Source organism: Labeo rohita, chromosome 18, assembly GCF_022985175.1.
Source record: "Labeo rohita strain BAU-BD-2019 chromosome 18, IGBB_LRoh.1.0, whole genome shotgun sequence".
In the NCBI taxonomy this organism is placed as follows: Eukaryota; Metazoa; Chordata; class Actinopteri; order Cypriniformes; family Cyprinidae; genus Labeo; species Labeo rohita.
Window position 1 is genome coordinate 16,892,008 of NC_066886.1, and position 20,440 is coordinate 16,912,447.

A 20,440-nucleotide genomic window follows, 5' to 3' on the forward strand; every position below is an offset into this window, starting at 1 on the left:
ATATTTTGAGATGAAACGCCTCTTTCCTCAAGGAGGCGCTTTGCTGGCTCACGAAGTGTAATTCTTAATTTATCCGTGTTCAAATCTCAAAACGGTTTTTGCATTAGTGGAGACATTTGCAAGACAAAAAAACTAATCGTTTTAATCTATCAACTAGTACCTGACATACCAAAAAGATTAAAGAAAACCTGCCACAGCCACTTGTAGTAAATTAATTTTAAAAAAGCTTTACGATGTAATCATGATGCGTTGTAATTGGTCCAACCTCACCAGCGCGGAGAAAAGTAACACGTACCACATGACGCTATTGGCTCTTAGGTATCGCTGTGGAAAAAGTGCGTTTCTCGGGCTGTGTGGCTGGTCCAAAAGCGGTTCTACATTGCACAGAATCGGTACAGGAAGTGGCGACAGGAACGCTTGGCTCTCTTTCACTGTACATGAGCAATTTGTGTCTGAATTGGGGCGGATGCTCCTCTGTACCAGTCTGGCTGCTGCTCATTTGAATGCACGTCCACATTTCTTTCTTTTCTTTGTGAACTGCAGCTGTCTATTGAAGAAAGCGTCAATTTTCTGTAATAGCGTCATCGCCTGATCTTGAGTGTTTAGCGGCACAATTGCTGCACCTGTCTAACCTCATAATAATACAGAAATACTTAGGAATAATATCAGTGAGATATTTTACTGTTAATTAATTTTAAAAATGTACAGTAAAGAACTGGATATGGGCCAATCACACCTGACCAATTAGAGACAACGTTTGGGCCAAAGCCACGCCCATTTAATGCAAGCTATGCTAATCCCCATTCTATTTGCTTATACTTTTTTCATGGTTTGACTTAGACATCTTCGACGCCCCCTTGCGCTACGGAGTGGAAGGGAAACAGAGCATGCCCGGGCAAGTTCAAGTATTGAGCAATATATATATATATATATATATATATATCCAAATATATTTTATTCTTAGAATGTAAATAAATATAGATATTACGTTTTGTAATGTCTACATCAGTATACACCCCTTTGAGAACTACATAATTTACAAACTGAATGAGGGTAAAAATATGTAAGCACAAAGTCATTAGATACCAGGTACCTGAGCCACATGAAACAACAGGACAGAGGATGATTTAGAAAATGAAACAATTCAGTTGTATTTGTTGCTATCAAAGAAACATAGTCAACCAGTTACTGAAAATGATGTTAATTCATCTGTTTTGAGACAATATGGGAGAGCTACTAGACAAAAGACTTAAAACTTAAGACTTTTTTTTTGCAGCCTACATTTTTTGCAGCCTCTGAAATTTGCCTAAAGAATGAAATGAAACTAATTTTAGTTTGTTTTGTTTTGTTTTGTTTTTTTACTTTCTTTCTGTCTTTTGGGCCACTGTGCCAAGAGTGTGTTTGCATTAAGTAATTTAGTAAATATGGTAGCGTTTTAGTACCATAATATTTTTTTTAGAATAAAGTTAAAATTACGAGATTAAAGTTATGTTAAATTGCATAAATAAAGTTTATCACTGAAGAAATTCTAGCTACTCCAAAAAGAAAAAAAAAAAAGATCTGTGGTGGTTTACATGCTAAATTATATTGTGTGTCTAAGTTATATTGTTGGCATTTCTGAGGTTATGTTATGACTGTTATGGTACTGACATGCTGTTTTATTGACAATTTTCAAACACTGATTGATCGATGAGACATTCGTTTAAGTTGTTCTGATTTTTTTCAACATCTTCTGATATTATTTTCAGTTTATTTCATGCTGTAACTAGTAATAAAGAGAAAAAGATGACTGATTCATATGCTGCTTGAACTGAGGCAAATACAATGATCTCACGCCACATTAAAGAGCGGAAAAACATTTATTGTAAGGCTACAATTTGTTTGATATTAAAGGTAACAAAACGCTTATTGTGATTATTGGGTGGCTGGCACTCTACAAATGATGAATAGACTTGAAAATGTTAAATATTAATTTCAAATATTTATACCACCGATAAAACAGCTTGTGAATAGTCATGTAATGTGAATTCCCTCAGAAAAGACAATGGTAAGAAACGTTGGAGCCAACATTAACCTATAACAATTACAAATGTTTTTGCATAAGAGCCCTGGGAATAATATTAAGGATTGGCAAAAAATTCATTTACTGCTCCTCTCTTTCAGGCCATGAGGCTGGTCCTCCATGAACGGAAACTGCTGTAGATGCAAGAAGCAACACTGGTCCTTCATTGCACCCAGATAGGAAAACCTGCAGCTCTCTAATGCAGCACTTTTTCCCATAATAGCATTGCCTGCCCTGAGACTAGAAGTGACACAGTTGTTGCAATTGGCTGGCCTTCTGTAAAGTGTCCTTACTGCTAATCTCAGTATTTTGGCTGGAGTTGTCATTTTCAGTGTCAGCTGACATGGATGAAGAGGCTGGTTCATCCTCAGGACCCAATGACTGTGAAATACATAAAACAGCATGAAAACGCCTGTTATATGACAATGTTTTCATATGAACAACATGCAATTTCTATGTGACGCAGTGTTTTATAAAGGACAGATTTTGTCATTTCACTCATTTTACTTACTGTGAAAAAATGAGTGATGCCCTTGATTCTTAAAAAAACATGCTCCCACATTTTTTTTCTCACAGTCGGGGTGGCAGGTAGGGGGCCTGTGAATTTCTAAGGCCGCCTCTGCCCACAATGATTCGTTTTTCATTAAATGTCATAAACTATGCATAATTATGGTCATTGAATATGCGCATTGAAATAAAGAGAAATTTGTAATCGATTAACAATACAACACTAGTGTATTTGTGTTGAGCCACTATGATAATCTTCTGAAAATATCAGCTTAAAACCTGACTGATGCAATTACAATTACATTGTACCTTAAAATACCTCAGGTTTCCCTGCAAACATCCTATTACATAATAGACTTGCAGTGGTAGTCGGTGTTACTGGTATTACCCAGTGTTTGGCCATACACCGCAGGGGCCGCCCTAAATGTAGAATGGCATCACAAAAAAATGTAGATGCAAAAAATTTAACAAAATTACACAAAAAGCCCCTGTACAATTAAATTAAATCAAATCTATTACTGCTGCTGCAAATAAATTTATATTTAGATCTGCTTACGTTGCATCATATTTCTTTTTACGCCATTTTTACGGCATTGTGTATTATGTGTATTATATACACATGAGTCTGTTGAGCTTATAAGTGCAATAGCCAATCAGATGATTCATCGCCGAAATGTTGGAGTTTTGTTCAGTGTGCGCACTCGCTGACTGAATTCTGGGGCCTGTATCATGATGGTAGTTTAACAAATTCAGAGTTATAGGATTAGTTTTGATTGATTGACTGGTTTTGAACCAAACCACTCCAGTTCGGGTTAATACATGACGCTGATCATCAACTTTCTTTAACCCCTTTCACACAGCAATAAATCCCGATAAACTGGCATAAAATTACCAGTATGACTACCAGTAAATACACAAATATGATGTTCACACAGGCAACAGCGTTCCGGCTTTTTACCGGTAAGAGACCATTCACACATCAGCACCAAAATGCCAGTAAACTCTGTTACGTCAGTCATCGGAAACGGTCTTGAAAAGCCCCATCGTTGTCTTCATTCACCCACATGAGCTTTAGTTTCAGTATGTTAACATTTTTGAAGTCATTTTTGACTTCAAGTACCAGTATTTTTTAAAAAGGTCCCATACAAGGTCTCATCGCAATTTATGTGTAATTTACCAGTAAAGACTGTATGTGTTTAAAAAGAGTTATTGAAGAAATAGATGTAAATTCATTTTGTTCATCACACCCACAAACAGTACCTCATATTTTCTGGCATTGTCAGTATACAAAGAGGCTATGGTGGGAGGTTTCTATATTTATAAATGACAAAGTGTTGTCCAACTTTTTGTTATTATACGAACATGTAATATTTGGTTTTTTGCACTATGACAAGAAGCTGGAAAATGAGGCTTACATGATCAATCTCTTGATTATACTTGTTAAGTTTCATATTCATCGCTGAAAATTTAGTAATCAGAAACCTCTTTTTTCTGTGGTACTTAAAGAATTAGATATTTATAGAAGTAAGGAGAGTACAAACAAAAAAGGCTATAAAAACTCTGATTTAGCAAGGCCTGTCATTTCTTTTTCTTTTGTATGTATTTTTTTTTCTTGTATTTATTTTATCTGTTGGTTCTTTTTATTATTGTGCAGTTTATGTACTTATGTTCATAATACATGTAAGTACTTGTTATATTGTTTGTGTACACCCTTGGCACTTTTGTACGTTGTTCAAGCATTAATAAAAAAAAAAAAAAGAATAATAAAAAAAGACTGTATGTGTGAAATCTAATGTTACATCTAATGTAAACTGTCCAACACTTCAGTGCTTATTTGCTGCTTATGTAGCACAAACATTCGAGTTTCTAAGATTGGGAAGCTTTCTTTACATGCATGTTTGGAATTAAAACGCTTGCTTCCTTAAGGAGGCGCTTTGCTGGCTCACATAGTCTAATTCTTAATGTATCCGTGTTGAAATCTCAAGACGTTTTTTTCATTACTGGAGACATTTGTACATCACAAAGTCTAATCGTTTAAAACTATTAACTAGTACCTGACATACCAAAAAGACTAATGCAAATCTGCCCCAGCCATCTGTATTAAATTTAGTTTTAAAAACCTTTAGGATCTAATCATGTAGCGCTGTAACTGGTCCACCCTAACCAGCGCGGAGGAAAGTAACACGTATCACGTGACGCCATTAGCGTTGCACTTCAGTATCGTTCTGGAAAAGGTGCGCTTCCCTCTCGGGCTATGTGGCTGGTCCTGTGGATGCCAAAAGCGGTCCTACACTGCACAAAATCGATACAGGAAGTAGCGACAGGAACGCCTGGCTCTCTTTTGCTGAGCAGGAGCAGTTTTGTGGCTGAATGGGGGCGGATGCTCCTTTGTACCAGACTGGCTGCTGTCACTCGAATGCTGCTGTGTGGGTCTGAAGCGTGACGGTCCACATTTCTTTCTTTTCTCTGTGAACTGTACTATTCTATCTCTCTGTCTTTCGTTGCGCCTGCAGCTCTCTGATTAAGGAAAGCGGCATTTTTTATTTTTTTATTTTTTGCTTTGAGTGCATTGATTGCTGCACTTGCCTGGCCTTATAATGAAATCATTTACTTCGGAATGACATCAGTGAGATATTTGAACATTTATTGATTTTACAATCATACCTGACCAATTAGAGACAGCGTTTGGGCCAAAGCCACGCCCATTCAGAACTCGCTATGCTAATCAGCATTCTATATGCTTATTCTTTTTCTTCGTCTTCGTCTTCGATGCCATCTTGCGTTACGGAGTGAAAAGACAACAAGTACTGAACAATAAATTCACATCCGAACTGTCTTAAACACACTTAGAATGTAAATAAATACATTCCATTGTGTAAGTCTACATCAAAATAACCCCTCAGACACCTAAATAATTTAGAAATAGGATGAAGGTATAAATATTTAAGCAGAAAGTCATTAGATACCTGAGGCACATCCAGGACAGAGGATCATTTGGAAAGCTAAACTATTAGTTGTTTTAAAAGAAATATTGTTGAGCGGTTATTGAAAATGATGGTAGTTGATGTGTTGGAGACAATTTGGGAGACCTACCAGACTAAAGACTCCGTTTTACAGCCTATGTGGGACTACGTGCGACTCAACCACTCTGAAACTCTTCGTTCTCCTCTCTTTCCTGTGATTCTGACCGTAGCGTCGTATTTTGTTCTTTGCCTACCTTACCTAGTCTGCGACATCATGGGAAAAAAGTGGCCGGCTATTAGCCGGTACAAGATCCAGCCTGACAAGATGCCCACAACTGCAATGCTCCTTCACTGCAGTGGAGTTACTCTTTATAATCACGTTCTTCTGGTGTTTCCTGCAGCGGTAGCGCAGTGGATGTGGAGACCTCCTATTCCCTTACCTGAGCAAGCCCCTACGTTGCTTGAACTCGCAGGTGGGGTGACTGGAAACCTTCTTCTGTTTGACTTCCAGTATTTTATCTGGCACTTTTTGCATCATAAGATCCGCTGGCTGTATGTGACTTTCCATGCCATCCACCATAAGTACTCTGCCCCGTTCGCTCTGGCCACTCAGTGCCTTGGTGGATGGGAGTTGGTCACGGTGGGCTTCTGGACCACGCTCAACCCTATTCTGCTGAGGTGTCATCTGGTCACCACCTGGATGTTCATGGTGGTCCATGTCTACGTATCAGTGGAAGACCACTGCGGATATGATTTCCCTTGGTCCACGTCTCGTCTGATCCCATTTGGTGTTTACGGAGGTCCGAGCAAGCATGATGTGCACCACCAGAAACCTAATACTAACTTTGCACCACATTTTAGCCACTGGGATAAAATGTTCGGCACTCATGCTGATTTTAGTTATGCTAAAACTCGATGAACATGCTTGCATGTAAATGTATATTAAAGTTGCATGTTTGGTTGCTTTAGGCAGAGCTCAAACAATGGAAAACTTATGACTTTATTTGTGCAGGAAGAGTATAAAAAGTATAATTCAAAAAGCAATACTTTGTGCATAGAGATTATAGTACAGGGTAATTAGTACAGCATAGCTATAATTAGTTCATTACTTAAAATAAGTACAAATCAGTTTGTTTTGTCAAGCCCTTCACCATTAAAGAAATTAAATCTTGTGTTTATTTCATTTCATATAGTAACATATTCTAAAGTTGGGAACCTTCTATTTATTCATTTATTAACAACTTTAGCTTTATTATATTAGCATTTAAACTAGTTTTAGATATTATACAAATATATATACGTTTAAAATGCATAAGAAAAAATGTTTTAAAAACAATTTACATAAATTCATTCGATTATCCATAATTTTATAGCCTGATCATATAGTGACCTTTATGATTTATTACTGTAAAACGTTTATTGAAGCATGTTTTACAGGAAAATATTATTTCAGTCTATCTGCCTAGAAATATATTTCAATGTAATTATTTGTGAAATTTACTAGCGATTTCATAACCCCCCAGTTTATTTATTTATTATTTAAATATTTATTTATTGTGGATTTAAATGTGAGGAAAAATCATTGTAATACATAATAAGCTATATATAGTAATACTATATAAATATTTATAATAAAGTGTGGAAAGGCAAATATGTACATTTAGATATTTATAAATTTTTTTTTGTTCTTCCTACATGGTAGAAAGACACCAAAAATGATTTTGAAAGTTTATCAAAGCATGTTTTACAAGAAAATATAATTTCGGTCTATCTGCTTAAAAATGTAATGTTTATTTCAGTGTGTTACTTGCTGTTTCTTTGTAATTATTTGTGAAATTTACTAGCAATTTCATAATGAAAATTGTTTCAAAGGAAATCATACGGCATTTATTTATTTATTTATTTATTTATTTATTTATGGTGGATTTACTTGTTTGGGTCCAAACTGTGGCACTATATGAAATGTGAGGGGGAAAAAATCATTTTAATACATAAGCTGTAATACGTTACAACTGTAAAACAGGTGTGGAAAGGAAAATATGTAAATGTAGATATTTCTAATTATGTTTTGTTCCTCCTACATGGTAGAAAACCCCCCAAAATGATTTTTTTTTTAAGTTTATTGGTGCATGTTTTAAAGGAAAATATTATTTTAGACTATCTGCATCAAAATTTCATATTTAATTCAATCTATTACTTGCTGTTTCTATGTAATTATTTATTAAATTTACTAGCAATTTCTTAATTCATTTTATTGTATTAAGTTGTAACACCATTATTTTTTTTCATTTATTTATTTGTTTATTTATTTTGCATGTTTTACAAGAAAATATTATTTCTGTCTATCTGCTTCAAAATTTTATGTTTTCATGTGTTACCTGCTGTTTCTTTGTAATTATTCATGAAAGTGTTTACTAGCAATTTCATACAACAAATATTTAACTAGTGGATTTATTTGTTTGGGTCCAAACTGTGGCACAATACGAAATGTGAAAAGTTTTTATTGTTGTTGTTGTTGTTATTATTATTATTAACAACAGATGTGGAAAGGAAAATATGTAAATTAGGATATTTCTAATTATTTTTTGTTCCTCTTACATGGGTGAAAGACACCTAACCAAGCATGATAAATCAAAAGCAAATTTCACAAGAGGAAGAAAATGTGCAAAGAACCTTTATACAATTTGCATATGCGTGTGATCTCAAAATAGATTGCACTGCAGTTACATCTTATTTCAAATCCTGTTTTATCTCTAAATAATATTCTTAGTGTTGTTATTCAAGACTCATTATTAACATTTAAACATTTATTGTTTATCTCATAGACCAGTTGACCTTAAAAACCAGCCTGCAGTCTTAAATGAGCTTCAGCCATGTGTTGGGTGTATGCATGTAGGCTTACCATTGATCTGATTGATTGTGATTATGCAATTCAATGATGTAACAGCAGGTGTCAGTAAAGAGATTATTAGTTAAATGCCTTTGTGTAACGTCAACTTGCATGTGAACCTCTACTTTCTATATTTATAAGTCGGTGTTTTGAACAGTACGAAAATATGTCGATCTTCATAGTTACAAAAGACACAAAATAAAGAATGTTTAGTATTTTACTAAGAAAATGTAAGTGCTGCGTGCCGGTGCAAAAACTGTAACGCTTAATGCTTTGCTAAAGCCAGCGCTACTAATAAAAGTCTATTAATAAAATCATAAAGCTTCTGCGTTTTACTTATTTCTTATAAAAAAACAAGTCAAAATCCAGACTTTTCGTTGTTTTGTGACACTGCCAGTAACGAGAGTGCGTCAGCTGACCGCTGTGTGGCGCTGTTCTGGGATCAGACTCAAACACAGCAGTGGTGGTATGGCAGCCAGGAAACAGACAGCCATTTTATAATCCGCAGCCAGTCTGGTAAATTTGCAACTTAAACGGCTTTATTCCATCTTTTAATGATGGGTCAGTGTGGGATTACCTCGTCTAAGACCGTTCTGGTGTTCCTGAACCTGATATTTTGGGTAAGTTGGAGATATTTGGGACTGAATTCGGGAGTGCGTCAGTGTTGTCAGATGGACACAGTCAGGTGTCGAGCAGCTGCATTGTTACACTCATTTATATCACATAAACGTGTAGAAATCCTGCTAAATACATGCATGTTTTGCTATTTTTTATATGTTAAATGTGTTTAGAGTGCGTTATTTAAAAACAGCTCGTTGTTGTGCATTGCAGTGTTTGTTTACATATTTCTCACGGTGTTAATAATTCCACATTATGCCTTGTAAACATTACGATTAGTGTTATTTATGTCTTTTAGCCTTGTATTGAATATGAGTGCGTGTATTGGCAAGTCACCCTCATTGTTTCCTTTAACCTCAGAGCCAGTTTAGTTGTATAGTTTGACATGTTCAACCTATTTCTCCTTAGGCAGTTCCTTTTGGAAACTGTCATAATTTGGAAGCAGTCCCGACAGATAAGCTAATAAGGACTTATAGCAGTTTCCTCAAAGGATTCCATCATCAGACAAAATAACAAAGAACGGCTTTTTAAAAACAGTTCACAATGACTTCGCAATAGGATCAAATGTGAAACATTTGTGGAAATGTTTTTTTGACTTTTAACTGTCTTGTAATATTGTTTTAATACAATGCATATCGAGTTTTATAATAGTTGTTGTAGCAATAATAATAATAGTAAAGGTTTGGTAAAGATTGTACAATATCCAGTCCAAAAACGTATTTTCATTTTATTGAGTCGTTCATGTAATTATAAATTTATTTAGAAATGCATTGATAATAAAATCCTATTTAAAATCAATTAAACCGTAAACATGATTATTTTGATGTTATATGTGTTATGAAGATTACAACTTTTTAATATTAAAAACCAACATCTATGAAAGTCAATATAGTCAATTCAAAGTTAAGATATTTAGGTGAATTTAGACATCACAGCAATATATAATGTACAATATTAAATGAAATCAACGTTTGGGATTAGTGAGATTTTTAATGTTTTTACAGTTTCTTATGCTCATCAATCCTGCATTTATTTGATTAAAAAATCCAGAAAAACAGTAATATTCTGAAATATTATTTCAGTGTAAAACAACTGTTTTCTATATGAATATATTGTAAAATGTAATTTATTCCTGTGATGCAAAGATGCTTTTTCATTAGTGTCACACGACCCTTCAGAAATCTTTCTAATATTCTGATTTGTTTATCAATATTGGAAACAGTTTTTGCTGCTTAATATTTTTTTGGAAACTGTGATACTATTTTCAGAATTCTTTAATAGATAAAAAGTTCAATATAATATATAAGGTAGTAACAATATACTACGTTAAAAATGTGGTCAGTAAATTTTTATTCTTCCTTTAAAAAAAAAAAAAAACTTTTATGCATCAAGGATGTGTTAAATTGATAAAAAGTAATAGCAAAGACTTATATTGTTAAAAAACATTTTCATTTTAAATAAATGCTGTTCTTTTTTAACTTTTTAGACATCAAAAATCCTGAAAAAAGGATTCCAAAAAAAACAGCACAACTGATTTACAACATTGATAATAAATGTAATAAATCCGTATAATAGAATGATTTCTGAAGGCTCATATGACACTGAAGACTGGAGTAATGGCTGATGAAAATTCAGCTTTGGATCACAGGATAAAATTATATTTTAAAATATATTAAAATAGAAAACCATTATTTTAAACTGTAATAATATTTCACAATATTACTGTTTTTCTGTATTTTATTTTTTTTTTCAAGTATAAGCTATATACTTTCCTTTTAAAGAATTAATTTCTCTCCTTGTATGTGTCACTTGTTTAAAATTTTAAAATCTAGAAATTCTAAAAGGAATCATTTGGGATTCCAGAGTGATTTATAACATTTAAATATGCAAAACTTCCAAGGCCAGGGTTTAAAAAAAAAAAAAAGTTTGTAAAAAGTAGTTTGTGATATTGTACACACTGGGTTCGGTTGAACTGCGGACAAAGTTTCACATTTAAGACCTAAACTGAGCTGTTGGATCTGTAGAAACACTACTCCACAAATTAGCTGCATTTCCTTCTTTGTTTGTTTGATTAATTTCTTTAATCTGGGACTGAATAAAGTTTAAGTCTCCACCTGACATATAGAGGTAGTATGACACCATCCTGTTCTTATTTTAGGGATCAGGCTGCTTTATTAAAACTGTGTCGTAACGTCAGAGCCTGAGGTCTGTGCTTCACTGATTCATAAGGTGTTATATAGACTAAACTAAACACAAAACAAGTTTTTCCAAAATGCTTCAAGGTCCATGGAGGACCCAGACCAGTTTTTTGTGCATTTATTATTATTTTTACATCTTTTTTTTCTATCAAATTATAACTGAGCACATTTCTGTGTGCTGACCTTGAATTTTGGCTGGTGGTTTTCTTGTTGCTCAGCATTCCATATTCTTAGTCATACTTGCATTTAAAAGTCAAAGTGACATTTCCAGTTCCCTTTATCCTAAAGAAGATGACTGCATTAAATTAATCCAATAACCCATTTACGGTCACTTGATCTAATGCTAAAACTGACGTAGCTCTTGGCATGAAATCACACCATATCTGCTTTCATATAACTAATCGTCTCTGTTATCTCTTTATAGGCCGCTGCCGGCATTCTGTGCTATGTTGGAGCCTACGTGTTCATCACGTATGATGACTATGACCATTTCTTTGAAGATGTGTACACCCTGATCCCAGCCGTTGTCATTATTGCAGTTGGCGCGCTGTTGTTCATTATTGGGCTCATTGGATGCTGTGCCACTATTCGAGAGAGCCGCTGCGGTCTTGCCACGGTTAGTGAACTGTTAAGTTTCCAGCTTAAATGAATATTTTTATTTAGCAAGGATGGATTCAGTTAATCAAAAGTAACAGGAAAGACTGTTATAATGTTATAGATTTCAAATGGATAAAAAGTATCATGGTTTCCACAAGAATATTAAAGGAGAAGTCCACTTCCAGAGCAACAATTCACAAATAATTTACTCACCTCCTTGTCATCCAAGATTTTATGTCTTTCTGTCTTCAGTCGTGAAGAAATTATGGTTTTTGAGAAAAGCATTTCAGGATTATTCTCCATGTAATGGACTTGATTGGTGCCCCCATTTTGAACTTCCAAAATGCAGTTTAAATGCAGCTTCAAAGGGCTCTAAACGATCCCAGCCGAGGAAGAAGGGTCTTATCTAGTGAAACGATCGGTCATTTTTTTTCAGAAAATAAAAATGTGTATACTTTCTAAACACAAAAGCTGGTGTAGCACAGGCTCTGGGATGCGTGTCCACGACTCTACGTACTGTTGAATTATGTCGAAAGGTCACGCGGAACGTAGGCGGAACTACAGACCCAGTGTTTACAAAGTGAATGCGCAAAGACTAAGAAAGCTGTAGGAGAAAATAAGATGGAGTTTTTCCTGATGGAGACGATGAATTTAGACGTGATTCGTAGTAGTGATGGGAAGTTCGGATCGTTTTACCCGACCCGGACCTTTGAGTCTCGTTCAGCAAAATGAACGAATCTTTTTTCGAGTCATTTCGTTCATTTTAGCAAAATATAATTAAAATGTTACATGTTACTTCCCTAACACATCTACTGCTTACACAAACGTTGATCACACTACAAACAAGACAAAACTATGATGCTATAAGAAACAGAAATGATTCATTCATTGTTTACCTGGGTCTTTAGTCTATGATTAGCTCACCTCACCTCTTATCTGACAAGTTTTCGGGTCTGAGTCGTTCGTTCATCATGTGACAGCCCCATAAGATGAACGAACGACTCAAAAAACCCAAAGACTCGAAACAGGTGAACTAATTCCAGTACAGAACCTAATAGGATGTTGTGCATGTGCGACTGAACGAATCACTCCCCGAGACGACTCGTTCTTCTCGAGTCACAATAAAGATTTATTCAGAATGAAAGAATCGTTGAAGAACAACCCATTACTAATTCGTCGTGTCTTGGACGCGCATCCCAGAGCCTGTGCTACACAAGCTTTAGTGCTTAGGAAGTGTACACATTTTTATTTTTCGGAAAAAAATGACAGATTGTTTCGCTAGATATGACCCTTCTTCCTCGGCTGGGATCGCTTAGAGCAGGGGTGCCCAGCCCTGTTCCTGGAGATCGACCTTCCTGCAGAGTTTAGTCCCAACCCTAATCAAACACACCTGTCTGTAATTATCAAGTGCTCCTTCAGATCCTTGTTAGCTGGTTTATGTGTGTTTGGTCAGGGTTGGACCTGAACTCTGCAGGAAAGTGGATCTCCAGGGCCAGGGTTGAGCACCCCTGGTTTAGAGCCTTTTGAAGCTGCATTTAAATTTCATTTTGGAAGTTCAAAATCAAGGCACCAATGAAGTCCATTATATGGAGAAAAATCCGGAAATGCTTCTCCTTTAAGCAGTTCAATTGTTTTCAGCACTGATAATAAAGTTGTTTATCATTCTTTATGTTTGTTGCTCTGCTGAAACCACATTTCCTTGCAACTCTCTTTTGCAGTTTGTCATCATTCTTATGCTGGTGTTTGTGACCGAGGTGGTTGTGGTGGTTCTTGGCTACATTTACAGAGCAAAGGTGAGTCCTGCATTGACAGGAAGCTAATATTTATAGAAATAGGAGTGTCTTTGTTTCTTTTGTTTTGCACTTGCAGCTGTGTGCAAATGTGAACAAGACAATGTAATACCGGTCTTGTATGGTACTGTGCTGTTGTATAGCAATAGAGTCTAGAAAAATGTGCCTCCTACATAAAGAATGGATTTAGTGAAAGGTGAATGTCAGGATTAGAAATGAATGGAGGCCAAGATGAATAAAAATGCCCATCAAAATTCAAAATGTCAACCAAAAGTGTCCCAAAAGTGAAATTTTGAAATATTTCCTGATTATTTACTTACTCCCATGTCATCCAAGATGTTCATATCTGTCTGTCTTAAGTCACAAAAAAAGTAAGGTTATTGAGGAAAACATTCCAGGATTTTTCCATATATTATATTAGACTTTAATGAGGATCAGAAAGTTGAAGGTCCAAACTGCTGTTTCAGTTCAGCTTTAAAGGGCTCTACACAATCCAGCTGGGGAGTAAGGGTCTTATCTAGTGAAACAATTGGTCATTGTCTAAAAAAAAGTAAAAATGTACATACTTTTAACCACAAATGCTCGTCTTGCACTAGCTCAATTTCATGCATTACATTAACACATTGGAAAGGTCACGTGTGACGTAGGCGGAAGTACCAACCCAGTGTTTTACAAAGCGAACATGCAAAGAAAGTCAAACGGCCTTTACAAAAAAGGTCAAACAATAGCGTTGGATGATTTTAAACCTAAGTACACAGACGAAGAACTAACCACATGTGATGTTTCCAACGTGATAAATGAATGCGTTACGTCGTAGATGTGCATCACAGAAGTTAGTCCAAGATGAAAAAAGTATATCAATATTTTTAGAAAATGACTGTTCGTTTCACTAGATAAGACCCTTATCCCTTGGCTGGGATCATGTAGAGCCCTTTGAAGCACCATTGAAACTGCAGTTTGGATCTTCAACCTACTGGCTTTCATTGAAGTCCAGTATATGGAGAAAAATTTTTAAAAGTTTTCCTCAAAAACCATAAGTTCTTTGCACAGGGTTTGTACAAGATGCTTTAAGTGCTTGAAGAACTTGAGTTTGACTTTGAAATTTAAGGTCTGGAAAATCCTTGAAAATAGCAATATTCCTGAAGAGGTACTTGAAAAGTGCTTGAATTATTAAAAGACAGTGTATCTATGAAATAAGTGTTTAATTTTTTCAATAAGCACATAGCATTTCACGTAAAATTCATAAAATTTAATAAACATCATTATTTTTTCGCTTATTTCAGTAAGTCATAAAACTAGCGAGCTTAGCCAGTAGTAGTACTGACAATGACGCGAAAAGAGGAACACATGAACCAAACCAATTTGAGTAATTTACACTGGATCTGCTCTAATTGATTCAAACTCATGACTTCAATTTTTAAATTTAAACGATTCACTAGCAAAAGCCAGAATAAATCGAAAGAGCTATTGATTTTTAATTTTGACATAGTTTGTAATGATTTTAAAAAGCAAGTAGTAATGGGTGAAATAGAGTTTTTCAAAACTCTGAATCAGTTAAACCATCATGTGGTGAATCATTTGATATAGTTTGGAACTTTGGAGAAGGTTTGCTTTAGATCAGAACTTCGGAGCGTGGATCGCAAATCGTTTGATTCAGATCGGGACTTTGGTGCGGGTTCGTGAATTATTTGATTCATTTCAGTGTGCGGTGCAGGTTTGCAAATCACAGGGGTTGAAACACATGCCAAAGCCCTGACAACTCTTTTTACCTGACTTTTTTTCTTAAACAGTAGAAAACATCAAACTGTAGCATATTATTTACTCACCCTCCATGCATCCTAGGTGTTATCGGAGTTATATTAAAATTTATCCTAAGCTTTAGAACGGCATAGACGGGTGTTTCTCTTCATCAGTCCAAAACAAGTCCAATAATATGCATCCATCCATAATAAAAAAGTGCCTCGCACAGCTCAGGGGGGTCAATAAAGGCCTCCTGTAGCAAATCGATGCGTTTTTGTTAGAAAAATATCAATATTTAAAATGTAAGAATCACTTTAATCTAGCTTGCGCTAACAGTTGTACACAGAACTTGTGTGGGACGTGGCAGTACTGAAACGCCGTCTAAGCTGTTCGCCAATCGCGATGCAGTGGGAGAGCTAACCAATCACAACACATTTTGTTTTTCGGAAGGCGGGCCTTCATTAAACCCGGAACTAATTGAGCCTTTTGTGCCAGGCTAGGAGAGATGTATTGTAATAATGTAAATTATGTTAAAAAATAATGCTTTTTTTTTAACCACCAAGCATGAAAGCATGTTCTAGTACACCCCCAAAACAAAATCAAAACTCTGTAAAAGAGCATAATAGGACCCCTTTAAGAAAATTAACTGTGGTTTTACTATAGTGAAAATTTAGTATACTTTGTACTACGTTAGTAGTAACTTTATTTTTGACATTTTGTTTTATTAGTATATTTTTTATTATTTTATTATCTGTTTTTAATTTTGAAAGAATACATTAAGTGAGATCTCTGATGTTCTTGAAGTTCTTGAAAATCAAAAAAAGTACTGTTTGAAAAATCATTGAAAGTTCTGTAATTTAATTAATCTGTACGAACCCTGTTTGCAATTGAAAAAAGAAAGACATGAACATCTTGGATGACAGGGGGTGAGTAAATTATTAGGAAATTTTAATTCAGTAGTGAATTAATCCTTTAAGAGGGTGAATGTGTTTGTAGGTGGAAGACGAGGTCAATCATTCCATCCAGAAGGTCTATGATGAATACAACGGCACCAACACGGATGCTCCCAGCCGCGCTATTGACTACGTGCAGAGACAGGTAACACAGTGCTTAATGAGATGTAATGTATATTCTGTTATTGTATCATTAATAAATCAATTCCCAACCCTAATAAAAATCACCATCATGTCACAACTTGAAGCTCCATTGCTGCGGCATCACCAACTACTCAGACTGGAAGAACACGCGCTGGTTTAAAGAGTCTAGGAACAACAGTGTGCCACTGAGCTGCTGCAAACCCAACGTGCACAACTGCACCGGCTCGCTGTCCCGCCCTGGAGACCTCTACCCTGAGGTGAGAGACATTTGAGAGACGTATTTGTAGGTGTTGAAGCAAAGGAAGCCAACATGTGATATTAATGTATGTGTTGAATCATCTTAGGGATGTGAAGCCCTGGTTGTGAAGAAGCTGAAAGAGATTATGATGTACGTCATCTGGGCCGCGCTGACGTTTGCTGCAATTCAGGTATGCTATTCAAATTTTAAAATGGCAAATTTTAAGGGGGCACTTCAAGTAAATATTTCACATCTAAGGGTTCACATCACAAAAAAGGTTTTGAATCAACAGTTTAAGGCTTGTATAGCAGTTTCAGTGTCTCTTTTGTTCTGTCAGACAGAGCTCTGAGACTACAGCATTTGGGCAGTGTCAGTATGTGGTTTTGTTGTCCTGTAGCTGCTGAATCATAGACTTTGACATTCATACTGTTCCAAATACCTTCCGGGGCGTAAAAGCAAATAAGACCACGTCTTGGCAAGCCCAGCACATGCCCGTGACTTACGCATGGTGACTGACTCAGTCTGCTTGAATTAACAAGCAAAAACCAGGGCAGTAGGTTAGGTTGTTCTTGGCAAACTTGCATCAGTTAGACCAGATTTACCCTGCTTAATTCATTATCTGAATTTATAGATTAAATTTTTTGATGGCAGTGTGAAGTACACCCCCTCTTTTGTAGACCGTTGTCTCAAAAGCAATTTGACATAGCAGGCATTTTATGTCCTTCTAACATTTGCATTTCTTGATACAGTACACTTTTTTTTTTTTTTTTTATGATTTTTGTGGAAATCAACAGCTTTTTTTTGAAGTAGATTTTTTTTAAACATTTAATGGGTTTTATCAAAATTTTTATCAAAAGTTTGTCAAATTTGATAAATTTAATCTATTCTTGCTAACTAAAAGTTAAAAAAAAAAAAGCTTTTAAAATGTGCATGCTTATGTAACATTTCATGCCATCTAACATTAATATTAATAATATTTTAATATTACTAATATTTTAACTACACTATTCAATATGATTTTTAGCTAATCAAAATCTCAATTTTTCATACTATTTATTGTAATGTTACGATGCCTGCAATCACTTTTAGTTTTTGGTATTTTATTTCTACTTTATTTAAACAGAAATAATATAAAGATTTAATGTCAGCAATTTATTATTATTATAATTATTATATAATATGATTATTATTATTATTATATTAATTGTAATTATAATAATTGGAAATATCTGTGCATTCTTTAAAATATCATTTCATTTTTTTATTTTATGCTTTATATATTCAAATGTTTTAGAAAAGCAATATTATTAAAGCATTTTGTAATATTTTATTATTGTAATAGAATTTCTTGATTAAATACACTACCAGTAAAATGTTTTTGAACAGTAAGATTTTAATTTTTTTTTTTAAATAAGTCTCTTTTGCTCACCAAACCTGCATTTATTTGATCCAAAGTACAGCAGAAATATGAATGAAATATTTTTACTATTTAAATTAACAGTTGGAACTTATTCCTGTGAAAAAAAAAAAAAATTATACTTGGCTGTTTTCAACATCATCATCATCATCATAATAATAATAATAATAATAATAATGTTTTTTGAGCAGCAAATCAGAATTTTAGAATATATCTGAAAGATGCAGCTTTGAAATCAGGAATAAATTACGTTTTAAAACATTTTAATAGAAAGCAGTTATTTTAAATAGTAAAAATATTTCAGTTAATCAAATAAATGCAGGCTTGGTGAGCAGAAGAGACTTCTTTAAAAACAATAAAAATCTTACTGTTCAAAAACTTTTGACTGGTAGTGTATATTCAAAATTTTATTTAGAAAAACAATTTTTTTAAAGCATTTTGCAGTGTGTTATTATTATAATTAAATTTCTTGATTAAATCTAAGAATCTGAAGATTATGCATATATGTGATAAGGTTTGAAAAAAGAAAATGCCCCTGTATATCAGTTTACAGGGCAGATATTGACCCTTAATGGAAGGTTTCTGCAGACGTTTCTCATCTCATACCTGAGTTTTAAATGTAGCTGAACTTTTGTTCCTCTAGATGCTGGGAATGCTGTGCGCTTGTGTGGTGCTGTGTCGCAGAAGCCGAGACCCGGCCTATGAGCTCCTCATCACCGGAGGGACGTATGCATGAAAAAACCTAGCAGACAGACTCTCTCTTTTCATGCACACACAAACACACACACACTGGGCTCAGGGTTCTGTCGGTGTGAGGTGGCACACTGGATATGCCCTAATTTATCTCTCTTTCTACACACCTTACACAGGGTTTGCTCACACATTGCACTGGTGATGGGTGAAAAAAAAAAAAAAAAAGCGCATACTATTTATTTATACAGTATCCGTGACTGAAAACGACTGCGTTTTAATTTAAACCTTTGTTTTTCTCTCAAAGGCGTCGGGCCGGACTGCAAAATGGCGAACAGCCAGTTTTTAATCCCGTTGAGAAGACTTTAACACATTTTCTCTTCCTTGACTCTATTATATGGAGTGGAAGATGCAGTTATTGTATGGAATAATATGTGGAATGTATGCTTTCCTCATTTGTTAGTTTGCACTATGTGTACGGTTTAGTTATATATTACAAATACCAAGATGGTAAATGGTCGGGATGGGGAAATGCTTGGATGCGAGAGGATCCACTCGTGATACCGCTGTCTCAGATGTCACCCATCACCAGTCCACTGCTGTGGCAGTGTGAGAGACAGGTCTGGATTGACCACAAATGACTGCTTGGCATTGTGGGTCCAATCGTAAAGCTAAATTTTCAAAATGGGTTCACATCGGTTTACATGTAAAATGTAAAGGGGTTTGGGCGATGCTCTAGATACACTACCTACCATTTACTGAACTCTTTATCTTCTTTTCCTCCTTTTTCCATTGCTTACAGTGTGAACATTACTAGTCTAGTAATACATAGAATTTAAACTTAGTTTGGATAACATAGATATGTTGAACAGGGTCAACAGTGTATTATTTTAAATGAATGTACATAGGGAGGAAAAATGGTGAAATAAGCTTGTAATTTCAAACTTAAAATAAATGTTTCATAAGTTGACACCTGTTGTGTTGTCTCATTTCATTTGATGTGAATGAGTTTGTCTTGTATGACATGGCTTCAAAATTAAAAATGATATTATGTAGGTATTTTAAAAGATTTCCATTCCAGTAATATAAGGCTCCAAACTGCAAGTGATTAGTCAGTTAATGAATTGAACATTGTAGCGCATCTCCCTTCCAATAAATCGCAATAAGCTTTGTGCTTTGTTACTTTTGATATAAAAGAAAGTCCCAGATTTCAAATTCTGTCCATTGTATTACATTATTCATTCAATAATTGCAGTAATTCTGCTTGTACTTATCTTTACTACCTATTAACTTTAGTTTGTCAAAATATTGCACTCTTTCCTGCTTACTGAGTCCTTCTCTATATGATTTAACAGCTTTTTGTGGTTTAGACAGCATAAATTAGCAGAACACACATATTAAGTTGTACATTAACCCATGCTATTGTTTACATCCGGGTAACTGACCAAACTTCCTAGCGCCTCAGTTCAAGAGAACCACTTTAATACCAATTTCAACACGAAATAAACATGAATAAACACCCGAAGTTATGTTAAAAGAAAAATTACAACTTACCTGACTCTGTATCCTGTCTCATGTAATTTCTCAGTCAGTATTTTAACCGGAGGAAGGCGTCAGTAAGCTTGTAAACAAT

General features: G+C 34.9%; 2 protein-coding genes across 2 annotated transcripts; both read left to right on the forward strand.

Annotated features, from left to right (window-relative positions):
* Positions 1-4,787: 4,787 nt before the first annotated feature.
* On the forward strand, positions 4,788-8,717 carry ch25hl1.2 (cholesterol 25-hydroxylase like 1, tandem duplicate 2). The gene has a single exon (XM_051134403.1). It carries the CDS (start codon positions 5,621-5,623, stop codon positions 6,449-6,451), a length of 831 nt encoding a protein of 276 aa, XP_050990360.1. The 5' UTR covers positions 4,788-5,620; the 3' UTR covers positions 6,452-8,717.
* Positions 8,718-8,865: 148 nt separating this feature from the next.
* tspan3a (tetraspanin 3a) lies at positions 8,866-19,777 on the forward strand. Its single transcript, XM_051135406.1, has 7 exons — positions 8,866-9,042; positions 11,663-11,854; positions 13,554-13,628; positions 16,362-16,463; positions 16,567-16,719; positions 16,807-16,890; positions 18,761-19,777. The coding sequence occupies exons 1-7, from the start codon at positions 8,977-8,979 to the stop codon at positions 18,851-18,853; spliced, it is 765 nt and encodes a 254-aa protein (XP_050991363.1). The 5' UTR covers positions 8,866-8,976; the 3' UTR covers positions 18,854-19,777.
* The last annotated feature ends 663 nt before the right edge of the window (positions 19,778-20,440 follow it).

Coding starts and splice junctions, on each gene's coding strand:
- ch25hl1.2 (XM_051134403.1), top strand. CDS start 5,621: ATGATGGTAGTTGATGTGTTGGAGACAATTTGGGAGACCTACCAGACT.
- tspan3a (XM_051135406.1), top strand. CDS start 8,977: ATGATGGGTCAGTGTGGGATTACCTCGTCTAAGACCGTTCTGGTGTTC. Junction 9,043..11,662: donor TCCTGAACCTGATATTTTGG/GTAAGTTGGAGA, acceptor ATCTCTTTATAG/GCCGCTGCCGGCATTCTGTG. Junction 13,629..16,361: donor GCTACATTTACAGAGCAAAG/GTGAGTCCTGCA, acceptor ATGTGTTTGTAG/GTGGAAGACGAGGTCAATCA.